General features: G+C 39.6%; 1 protein-coding gene across 8 annotated transcripts; it reads left to right on the top strand.

Moving 5' to 3' along the window:
- The first annotated feature begins 212 nt into the window (after positions 1-212).
- LOC133455403 (bromodomain-containing protein 3-like) lies at positions 213-11,430 on the top strand. 8 transcript variants are annotated; one of them, XM_061734422.1, is made up of 10 exons: positions 213-448; positions 3,113-3,439; positions 7,134-7,271; positions 7,354-7,489; positions 7,607-7,869; positions 8,576-8,704; positions 8,811-8,993; positions 9,588-9,718; positions 10,128-10,402; positions 11,216-11,430. In XM_061734422.1, exons 2-10 carry the CDS (start codon positions 3,257-3,259, stop codon positions 11,323-11,325), a joined length of 1,548 nt encoding a protein of 515 aa, XP_061590406.1. In that variant the 5' UTR covers positions 213-448; positions 3,113-3,256; the 3' UTR covers positions 11,326-11,430. The 8 variants fall into 8 exon arrangements, with proteins under 8 accessions (XP_061590406.1, XP_061590407.1, XP_061590408.1 ...); XM_061734423.1 differs by having other exon boundaries at positions 8,576-8,680; XM_061734427.1 differs by lacking the exon at positions 213-448 and adding an exon at positions 4,448-5,127 and having other exon boundaries at positions 3,324-3,439.
- The last annotated feature ends 888 nt before the right edge of the window (positions 11,431-12,318 follow it).

The raw sequence follows: 12,318 nt of genomic DNA on the forward strand, positions 1-12,318 counted from the left end.
GGCACAGGAAAAAAATATGTTCTAAGGTTTCATCTGCTACATTACAGAAAGCACATTGATCAACTTGGAACTTGAATCTTTTTTTAAGGAATTCTGCAGTTTGATTGGTAACCTGCTGGGTAAAAGAAGTCACATTGCAACCGGTAACAACTCTGTACGTGCTACGTCATGACGTTCAATACGCTACTATTAAATCGACGCATGCGCCATGGAGTCACGGAGGGGGACGAGCTCAGCTCGGCCCACGTTTTGTTTTCAGTGTGACTTTTGATTTTTTTGTAAAGCTGATTAGCGCCTGAGCTGTCGTCTTTAAATGCCATATTAGAAAACGAGTTGGGCTGATCTAATTCTTTTTTTCCCCACCCATGTATGTTCGGACATTTGATGCGAAACGAGGGGATACTTTTGCTGCGTTATCTGCAGGCAGCGCCCCCAAAGCGACACTCTTGTAAGTAAAACTAAAAAGCTTGAAGAATATCACACTTTTTTTAAAATGTTTTTATTTGTCAGCCTGTGCAACCATACACTTGTACTCTCACCAGCAAAACCAAGTTTAGCTAACGCAACTTTCCCCATCTTCTGGTTTTATGTTATCAAAGCTGGAGTTTAGTTGTGAAGTGTAGGACGACACAGTAAGTTAATAGTCAAATAAGCGGATTAATCGTTTGTCAGAAACTCCAGATAAAAGATAATACGTGATTGTGTCTCTACGGACTTTTCCTCAAATTTTGAGGTTGGGAACAACTTATTATGTGGTGTTGACGCAGCCATCCGGTGGCTTGTTTGAAAACTAAACACGGCTAAATCAGTATAAATCAGGGCTCCATCAGCATGGCTGAATCCTGGCTGATAAAGCTGCTTTTTGTCACGTCCGCCACTTGTTTCAATGGAGTCTGCAAGTGCAAGGATGCTGCTGGTATTACAAACTACCAGATTGGTGATGTGCCTCCTGAAATATTGCAGTATTAAGCAGCCTTTCTGGACTGTGCTGAACTAGTGTAACCAGTACTCGAGTTGTAAAAAAGAATCAGGGGGGATGGTGGATTTTATCATATGGGGACAGATCATTTGTGCTGATTACAAATAATATAATATATTATAAATAATAGCAGTGACCAAAACACCTGCAGAAATACTACAGGAATGACATAGCAGCAGTTAAATGCAGCCTCCTGTAAGCTTGAAATATCCACTGGGCTTACATCAAATACATCAAAACACAACAATAAAAAACACTTTTCTGAACTTATCAATATGACTCTGTCCTTCACAGGATAAGTAAAATGGATCACTGCAAAAACTCACAATAAAAAAAACAAGAATATTTGTCTTATTTCTAGTTAAAATGTCTCATTTTAGTAAAAAAAAAATCTCATTACACTTAAAACAAGACTCATCACTGGAAAAAACAACAATTTTCACCTGTTTCAAGTAGATTTTCACTTAAAACAAGTAGAAAAATCTGCATTTGGAACAAGATTTTATTGCTTGTAATGAGAAGATAAATCTTGTCCCATTGGCAGACTTTTCTACTTATTTCAAGTGAAAATTTACTTGAAACAGGTGAAAATTGTCAAATAAGTTATTTTTTTATTTTTAATAATTTTTCTGGTGATGACTCTAAATGTTGAAATAGCAGTAAAACTACATTCATTGATGAAATGACATAAGGGATGGAAAGGGGGGATGGCAGTTTTACAGGGGGGATGATTTGGACCGTTTTTATTTCAGGGGGGATGCCATCCCCCCCTCATCCCCCCTCATCCCCCCTCAACTCGAGTACTGAGTGTAACACACATGGGTTTTCACCAGAGCACCCCCCCCATCGTATTATATTAAAAAGTATAATAAAGTTTCACAGGAGAGAAATTACGCAGATGAACGACAGTGACCTAATTTTATATCTGCTGGAACCACAATAGGTAACAAAAGCTAATATATACACCTCAGACAGTTACTAGGTACTAACAGAAATTATAGTTTCATCTTTGAGTGCAGGTGTTGTATGTATGTATGTATGTATGTATGTATGTATGTATGTATGTATGTATGTATGTATGTATGTACCGTATGTATGTATGTATGTAAAGTTGAGTTGCTATGCAAAATATAAATGAAAGATGTTGCAGTAGTTACAAATCTCATTAGAAAATATTTGATGCACAACAGAACATGAAAAGCATGTCAAATGTTAAAAAAAGAAGATATTTTAACTCTTAATATACAAATATGGGTTCATTTGGATGTTTTATGGCAGTAGCATGTCTCTAAAAAGTTGGTACATGAGCATCAAACACCTGGAGGAACATCTGGCAATTAATTGGGTTAATTGGCAACATGTAAGGGAGAATATGTGGCAATCTCTGTGCACGGGAGAAGTGTGGAAATTAATTTTCATTTTGACCCTTAAGCAGTACCACATTAAAAACAGTCTTGATTCTTTTCTGTCCTCACTAAAGTTGGTGCCTTTGAACAACTGAAAACTTTAGGAAAGTTATAAAAGAAAAAAGATTACAAAATAAATATCGTATACAAGAATGAGACAACGTTCCTCTCTCAAAACTCCAGCAAATGGTCTCCTCAGTCTCCAACTAAAACAAGAGGATATGCTACAGTGGCAAATATTTTCTTTTGGGATGTGTTACTGACTGTTTAAAAATTACCGCATTTTTCTGAACATGCCATATCGCTCACCTAAAACATTTTTCTCTGTTCTGCCGTGAAAAAAATAGGTTTGAGATTTGTCAGTCATCATTGCTTTGTTTTTATTTACAGTTTAATGGTAAACTGGTAACTAAACTTCTTTAAAACCAAAATTAAGTAAGGTTAAAAACATTGAAAAGTTCCAGAGTCAATCTGCAATTTTTGTAGTAAAATTGTATGCAATTTATAATAATATCCCTATAAAAACTGATGCAGTGTGCTTCAAGTTTTAATTGGTGCGGTCTACCTGGAAAAACTATTTCTTTCAAGAAAAGTTGATGCTTTAAATTGTCATGGTCATCACCTAAATTGAAAAGTAATTTAGGTAATCTCATTATTGGTACTTAATTTCTAAATGTAATATGTTAACTGTGCTAACATAACTTTATTTTTTGATTTACATCAACAGGTTACATTGAGTGGCATGAGAACTATGACTAAAGCAGGCTGGAGCTCTCGCAGAGGCCTTGCTGAGCTAACATGTGAATGCTGCATCCTTTACACAAGATAACCCAAGCTCATAGACAATCTCACCGCCATCACGTCAGCTGAGATGGAGCCAGACCCTCCACAGGTTTTGAACCCCCCACCTCCTGAGGTGACCAACCCCAACAAGCCGGGCCGGAGGACCAACCAGTTGCAGTACATGCAGAGAGTAGTGATCAAATCCCTGTGGCGGCATAAGTTTGCCTGGCCTTTTTACCAGCCTGTTGATGCAGTCTCTCTTGGACTACCAGTGAGTAGGTTGCGTCTTTTATAGACATTTTTGTTCATTATTTAATGAAAAGATATAATTTTGGAATTAAAAAAAAAAACAACTCAAAGTTGTATATACAAATGCAATGGCAGGTTGTTAATTTGTTGTTTTTTATTCAATTGTCTATATTATACATTGAAAATATCTATATTATAGGCAGCTGCATATGGAGGATTTTTTGTGCCAAAATTAAATAAATAAATACATCATTAATTAATTAAAATGTGAATTAAATATATCATTAATTAATTAAATTTGTCATTAATTAAATACAATTAGAATGAAATATGTCATTAATTAATTAAAATACACATTTAATTAATTAATGATATATTTCATTCCCATTTTAATTAATTAATGATGTATTTATTTATTCAATTTTGGCACAAAAAATCCTCCATAGCTGCAAACAAGTCTACCACAATATAAAATGCACCTTGTTGATATTGAGTAGAAAAAGGAGATAGTCATTTTGAATAGTAAACGTATCATAGCATATGGAAGGAAAAAAAAAAAGGAATTGGTCTTCAACAGGTCTTAAAATGAAAGTAAATACAACCTCAGATGAACAACCACAGGAGATAATATTCTATTTAGCTGTTGGTTTGTTTTTCTTAAAAAATAAAGTAAAAACATAAAGATATAGGGCTGAGGGATATTTATCAAATGCACTTGATAGCATACGAGCACGTCAATGAAAGCACATGGTTTGCTGTTCTGGAGCATTCACGTGTACTCCGTAGCTCCCCGTTTTTATTCTGTCTGCGTGGAGTTTGCACGTTCTACTTGTGCTCGTTTCCTCTGGTTTCCTCTGGTTTCCTCCCACAGTCCAAAACCGAGTATACCAGGCTAATTAGTGACTAAACTGCTTATACTAGTGATTGTGAGCATGTTTGTGTGGATGTGGCCCTGCGATTGGTTGGCGGCCTGTCCGGCTATACCCCTGACTTTCATCTGAAGAAACCAGGGATTCATTACTCTGAATAGGAAGAAGCAGGGATGGGTGTTCCTCTCTCTGAGTAGCTGTTAGCGCCCCGTCAGAATCCCTCCCTGACTCTGCAGACTGACAGTGCAAGACTACTGCAGGTAAGATACCAACTACTCTTAAGTGCCTCACACAACTCCTACCTCAGCAAAACGAAAGACAAAAAAACCCCCAGACCTGGTAAAAACCATGGTGTGCATGAGTTTTCACATGCCTGAAGGTGTCTTTGTCTGGTCTAGGGCTTGGCTGGGCTTGTCCCGTCTTATCTTTCCCCGGGCTGTCAGCAGCAGATCCGTTGGATCTTTTGTAGGGCCGTGGTGGACCCAGCCAGTTCTGAAACAGATTCTTGATCAAGTTTGGAACAAGGACATGTTGTGTTTGGTCTCTACCTGTTGCTCCTCATAGACAAATAGTCCTAGACTCTTTGGAGGGCTCATTGTTTGAACGAACATTTTCTGCAAATGTGGATAAAAGTTCTGCAGCCTGTGATTAATTTAGATGAGTGTTTTGTCTGCCTGGTTTTGCTGTGTACCTGTTTCCACTCTGTAAAAAGCATCTGTTTGACTTCTTTTTGACTTGAGTAAAAATGTTTGCACATTCATAAATTTTTTTTGTGGCTCTTGTCTAAGATTTGTTTTCCTTTCTTTTTGTTTTTGTCTCCTAATTCTTGCGCACAAACACAGTGAGTACAGCGATATGGGAGCGAGTCACACTCAGTCTCACTGTTATCCAACACTGACAGCTCATGCCATACACGAATAAGAAATTACTCTTAAATTTGCAAGCCTTAAAAGGCTTGCATTTTAAAGCAGTTGGTATTAAGCAGTTGTGTGGGGATTCAGACATCGTCTCAAACGATCCTGACACAATTATACGTGATCCACATTCAGACTGGAATCCTGTAATGCAGTGCTTCTCAATCCTGGTCCTCGTGGGCCCCTGTCCTGCATGTTTTAGATCCTACACTGCTTCAGCACACCGTGATAAAAGAGGACCTTTAATTAGAATCAGGTGTGTGGGTGCAGCCAGGGAAACATCTAAAACATGCAGGACAGGGGCCCACGAGGACCAGGATTGAGAAGCACTGCTGTAATGCAAAGTCATCAGGCAGTTGCTGAGCAAACGTCAATATTTTAAACAAATTGAGGGGTATGGTGGCACAGTTCTGGGTTCAATTCTCGCCAGGGACACTGTGGATGCTGAGTGCGTGTTAGTTCCCCCATGACTTCAGCACCCACACCCTGGGTGGGGTTGGAGAAAGGGCCTTTCTGTGTGGAGTTTGCATGTTTCCCCCCACATGTTCCCTTGGGTAGCTAATGTTCTCTACCCTCACAAAAACATGCAGCAGTCGTGAGCTATACATGCCCCCTCTGGCCAACCGGGGACAGGGAGGATCTGGCCAGAATAACGTGATCCTTCCACGCGCTACGTCCGGCCAGAGAAACCCCACCCTGTCTGGTGAAAAGATGCTGCTCACTCCTCAGGTTAAGGGCCAATCCCAATACACCCCCTACTTTCTACCACTAGCCCTAAAAAAGAAGCCACAGATATTAGGGCACTTGAAATCTTCCCAGGGGCTTGTCCCAATACTCCCACTACTCCTACTTTCAGCACCACCCCTAAAATCAGGAAGCTGAGAGCCAAAAGCTGTTTTAATTTCCTCTTTTCCACTTGATTAAGTTTTAATATTTTTTCAGGCGTAAACGTAACCATTAAGATCCCCAAGCTGGGCTCAGTTTATCCAAATAACGCCTGTTAACAAATTTGATCCGAAGATTTCGGGATTTCTGCCTGCCTGCCAGCTCGGGAGCTGATTTATGGTTCTGCGTTAAATGGACGCAGACCCTACGGCGTAGGGTACGGCGTACGGCGCGCGTCGCCGCGTAACCTACGGCGTAGGCTCTGCGTTGGTGTAACGCGGAACCATAATCAGTCTTTATTCTGGCGAGGTTGCAACAACGGGCAAACGAGTGACAATGTACATTCACATATCATATATATATATTGATATATATTGATTTTATTCACTAAAAAATAAGAAATGTCCGCCATGTTTTTTCTTTTTGATTCAGTCCGCAAATGACGACGAAAAGCATTCTGGGAAATTTTTCTGGCCCTCGGTCAAGGATGCATCCGAAATCCCTAGCTGTGTAGGGCTAGATTCATATCCACTACCCCTAGTTTCCTTCACTCCCCCTAGGTGAAAAGAGGAATTGGGACACCACTACCCTCACGGGAACACGCAGAATTTAGGGGTAGTGCTGAAAAGTAGGGGTAGTGATAGTATTGGGACAGGGCCTAAGAAGGAGACCTGAGCTCAGTGCAGGGCCTCCGGGGTTGTTAGAGGGAGCAATGCCCAGTACTGACTTAAGTAGGATAAATTGGAATAAAAAAAACCCAACATTTTAACCAGATTGATTGAACAAAAATTTTGTTTATTCTGGGTTTAGTTTACAGCTGGCTATCCTTGGGTTTTGAAACTTGCATGATCATTTTACCGCTTATGTCTTTCCCCAACTAATTCTGTCTTTATGATTTATCAGTTAGTAAAGAATCAGTTACTGTCATGTTTTAAGATTAAAATGACTGAATGATACACTGATAAACAATCAAATTAGGGACAGTGTAGGATAGATGCAGACATAAAAACCAGGCGTTTAACATTCCTGCTCTCTCCTTCTTGGCCAGGACTATTATAAGATAGTCACGTCTCCCATGGACCTGGGTACCATCAAGACACGGCTGGAGAACGACTACTACTGGAGTGCGAGTGAATGCATGCAGGACTTCAACACCATGTTCACCAACTGCTACATATATAACAAGGTGAAGATGTTTGAGATTTTTACACATTTGTGCTGGTTTTAATCACATATTGCTAAATTGGGTTTCCCTCTCCGCTCTTCAGCCTACAGATGATATTGTGCTGATGGCACTTGCCTTGGAAAAGATATTCTTGCAAAAAGTTTCCCAGATGGTTCAGAACGAAGTGGAGGTGTTTCCTCACGCAGCCAAAGGGAAGGGTAAAGAAAGTAGCCCTCCAGGTAATGTTCCCACTGCTATAAACATTTAACCACTTCATGCAAGAAAGGAATGGGAAATTTTAAAAGGAAGTCTTACATTTACATTTTATTGATTGTTGCCTTATCTGCTTTTATCAGAAAAAAGGAAGATGCATGAAAGTGGCGGCAAAGCCATCACTCCTTCAAAAATTAAAGAAACAAGGGAGCGGCCGCAAAACAATCCAGACCAAAGCAGCCTGAGCCATCAGCTGAAGTACTGCAACGATATCCTGAAAGAAATGATGTCCAAGAAACATTTGCCCAACGCCTGGCCGTTCTACCAGCCTGTAAATGCTGAAGGTCTGGGGCTACAAGATTACCATGACATCATCAAATACCCCATGGATCTCAGCACTGTTAAAGTATGTGTTCAGCAATATTAGGGCTGGGCGATATGGACCAAAAGTCATATCTCGATATTTTCTAGCTAAATGGCGATACTCGATATATATCGATATTTTTTCTGTGCCTTAATTGGGGTTTCCCCCAAAGCATTATAGCATAGCATCTCTGTTAGCTTCATTTTTTTCTGAGGCAAACCCTTAAAAAAACAGTCAGTTTTAATACAAAGCCTCGTGCCAAATGTCACACAGGTTCCTTTATTAACAGAGGTCTGCACAATATCCAAATGTATAAAACAAATGAAATAAAAATAAACTGCCTGCATATATAGAATAAAAATGCTTCTTGAATAAAATAAAACAAATATCCCTTTCCTGCATAACAATTAAATTAAAATACACTGTGCAATTAATACAATGTAGACAGTAACAGGCAGACTTTTCCACTGAGGTTGACAGTTGTGCAAATAACAAAACATTTGTGCAAATCTCAAATAAAACATTCAAGTCAATTTGTCACAAAATAAGCTATATCAAAATCATAATTTTTTTTTTTTAAATCGATATAAACAATATTGTATCCTACCATATCGCGTTTGAAAATATATCGATATATATTAAAATCTCGATATATCGCCCAGCCTTAAGCAATATATGTCCATACACTGGTGTTTACTTTCCATTTTCACGTGTGTGGTTCACTCAGTTTTCATGTTTTCATGCATAGAAAAAGATGGATAAAGAAGAATACCAGGACGTGCAACAGTTTGCTGCAGATATGCGGCTGATTTTCTCAAACTGCTACAAATACAACCCCTCACATAACAGAATTGTGGGTATGGCTCGAAGACTCCAGGTGTGTTGTGAGTTATTACATTCAGTAGTCGAACGGCTATGAAGACAGCTTTTCGCCAGTTCAATCTCAGTCTGCTCCTCTGTCCTCGTGCACATGGTTTCCTCAGGGAGTGTTTGAGCAACAGTTTGCAAAAATGCCAGAAGGGCATGTGGAATTACCTGCTCCAGTTGGCGCCAAGTCTGATAAGAGTGCAGCTTCCTGTGAGCTAAATGGCAACAGTTCCTCCAATTTGGACAAATTGGAGTCGGCGGAGGAATGTGCCATCCAAATTCATGAGGTACAAGATCAGGTGGGATCCTGTGCAGATCTCTGTATGACAGCGTGTTATGCAACAAACGTCTTTTGGTTAAAGGCCTAGTTTTTCCTTCCCTCACAGATCTCATAGTCTGCACTACCTGAGGAAAAGTTTGAATGCTGTTAAATACTGTAGCTATATCACTTTTATATCTGCTCAAACACACTTAGGCCTTTGCAAATGGGATGAGATAATTTAACTTTTTGTCATCCAGCAAGTATACACAGCACTTTTTTTTTTAAAAAGAGATTTGAGGTGCTTCCGCATCTGCTGAACCTTTGGCTAAATCTTCTGATAACAAATGGAGCCAGAAAATGTTAATTTTCCAAGACAAACTACAGCGAAATGGATAAGGAAGACAAAAGTCAAAAGATACTGATAAGATCATATGCTGAGCTAAACTTCATCAAGCATTCAATAAATCACTCAATGGGAGCTTTTTTTTTTTCTCTTCCCCTAACTGCGTCGTCCTTTGTCACTCAGCAGCCTCTGTGTAGCATCTCTTGATGTTTGTGATTCTTTTGGTGGCTTTCATTTTGAAGTTATGTAGCTCAACAGTAACCTGTTATCTCTTGACTCTGCACCCAGATTAAAACTTTTCACGAACAACTTGGTGCACTGTCTGGAGCCCCGGTGAATAATCCAAAGATGAGGAAGGAAAAGAACAAGAAGGAGCTTATTAGGCAAAGCACACAAACTACAAGCTCCGAGTGTTCTCGGTACGCCTCCCCATGTTTTTAATGTTTTTTTTGCCCGCTTTTCCCAGCCTTTCAGCCATGTTTTTAGCACAGAATATTAAAAAGTGGTGGTCATTCCTCATCTGGCCAGTAAACTTACTTTTAAAAAGAAGTTAAAATTGTATTTGTCACTGTAAGGTTTTTTTTTTTTGTATTTTGTTTTTGTTTTTTTTGTTTACCATGCTTTTTTAACAACTCCCATCATGTAACTTGTTTTTAAATTGTAAGGTTTTTTAGTACTGAATACTGATATTAATTAATGTTGTATTTGTAAATCTATTTTGTATGTCTTTTATGTGGACCCCAGGAAGACTAGCTGGTCGCTACGGCGCCAGCTAATGGGGATCCCTAATCAAATCAAATCAAATTCACTGCTTTGTCTTAATTTCAGGCAGTCAGAGAAAGGGAGTAAAGACTGGGATTCAGATGACGAAGCCTTGCCGATGACGTACGAGGAGAAGCACCAGCTGAGTCTGGAGATCAGCCGGCTACCTGGCACCCAGCTGGGCCGCGTGGTGCGTATCATCAAGAGGCGAGAGCCCTCCACCTGCAGCTCCGACTTGGACGAGATCGAGATCGACATCGAGATACTGAAGCCATCCACTCTGCGCGAGCTGGAGCGATACGTCACGTCTTACATATACAAGGAGTTCAAGAAGTTTCAGAGTAAGTTCAACGTCAATCTGCCAGCTTGACTCAAATCTAATCACGCCAAGCTGCTGATCAGAGGTGGAAAAAGTACTGAAAAATTGTAATTGAGTAAAAGTATCTTTACTTTGCTTAAATTCTACTCAAAGTAAAAGTAAAAGTACTCATCTAAAGATTTACTCGAGTAAAAGTACAAAAGTACTTCATTTAAAATGTAATTTGAGTAAAAGTTACTTTCAGTTATTTAATGCAAAAAAAGGATGAGTCACGAATCAAATCCAGCACAAGTTATTTTAATCAACGTTGAGGCATATTAAAGTACACATCCACACTTGTAAAAGCTCAGCTGAGCTCAGTAACATGATCCTTTTACTTCAGAACAGGACAAAAAGGCCAGTCACAACCTGTACTGTAAAGTGCAAACTATTTTCAGTCATATTGTCCAACCGACAACACTAAAGCCAGAATCAAAGTATTCAAACACAAAATAAAGTGCCCAATGCCCGCAGGATCCTGCTATTCACAATAAATCAAAATAAAATGCCCACAAGATTTTCACCATAAATGTTGTACTCAGTAACGTGAGGGGGTTCAAATGTAGGGAAGTAAAATACTTGGGTCAAAATGTACTCGAGTAAAAGTAAAAATTACATATTTCAAAAACTACTTAGAAAATTACAAATTACTCATAAAAAGTACTCAATTACAGTAACGTGAGTAAATGTAATTTGTTACTTTCCACCCCTGCTGCTGATTGCAAAGAATTTCAGTTTCATGATCCTCTGTTGCATTTATCTGACCGTACCATTTCTGCTGCATCCTTTTATCCAGAGAGGAGCAGGGAAACGGCGTCTCCATCTCCTCATGGCAGCAGAAGCAGCTCCTCAGATCCTGCCTCCAGCTGCTCGTCTGACTCCAGTCAAGAAGACGGTGCCTCATGATCACTGAGTTATATTTATTTCCCGTTTTGTGGCCAAAATTACGTTGCTTATTTTTCTATCGGTTAGAATAGATGTTCGTTATGTTTTAAAATTAAAAGTTTATCGCTCTTGCATTCAGTGTGGCTTTTTTGAGCATATTTTTCTTTTTGTGTAACATTATCTGTCTTGTTTCTTTTCTGATGCTTTCAATCCACTTATGGAGCCAAATTATGTTTTTTTTTATCATTTTGATGATTTTCCAAAACAAAAGAAACTGTGGGGGACCTTACAAGCATCAAAACCACACAGATTGTCTGAGATGCTACGTGGGAAATGGCATCATTGTGTTTCTTTTATAAACAGCTCTGCACTGAGAGAAAGCTTTCCTGACTCGCGTGTTAACTCCACTTCCCGCCAGCCCGCCAGCTGCTCCTGCAGAAACAAGGCAGTTGTAACAGCTGGTGCCTTCGCCAGCCTCCAGTCCATTCAGCGCCGACATACCAGAAGCATTGCATATGTGCAGTCAGAGGAGAGTAACGTGACAACCAAGTAGTGCAGCACTGACACGCTGGCGCAGGAAGCAAAGACAAAGCTGAGTAAAGAAAGTGTAAGTTCAGTAACCAGCCAGGAGGTGGCCCCCATGAATCACTGAGCTGTGTCCCTGTGCTCTTTCATAGTTTCATTTTTGTCACACATACCACAGATTATATTATTTTCCACTATAGTAATCATATACTTCCTTAAAAAAAATCCCAGCTGTGTGCCACTTCTGGGGACGAGTGAAAAACAAACCTTTTGTGTGCCCCCTTATTTTATCAGGTATACCTATTTGCTGTCCTTGCACTGTGTTCGCTGTGGGCTGATTATTGTCTTTGTGACCCATATTCCCTGCATGCCCTCAGCAGTGTTAGGCCATGATTGATGAGTGCCACAACTCAAATGACAACTAGTCGTTCCTACCACTTCTGACCATCAGTCAGTGCGTGAATCTAATGGTAAAAAGACTGCATGTGC

The sequence above is a fragment of the Cololabis saira genome, chromosome 11, assembly GCF_033807715.1.
Source record: "Cololabis saira isolate AMF1-May2022 chromosome 11, fColSai1.1, whole genome shotgun sequence".
Lineage (NCBI taxonomy): Eukaryota > Metazoa > Chordata > Actinopteri > Beloniformes > Belonidae > Cololabis > Cololabis saira.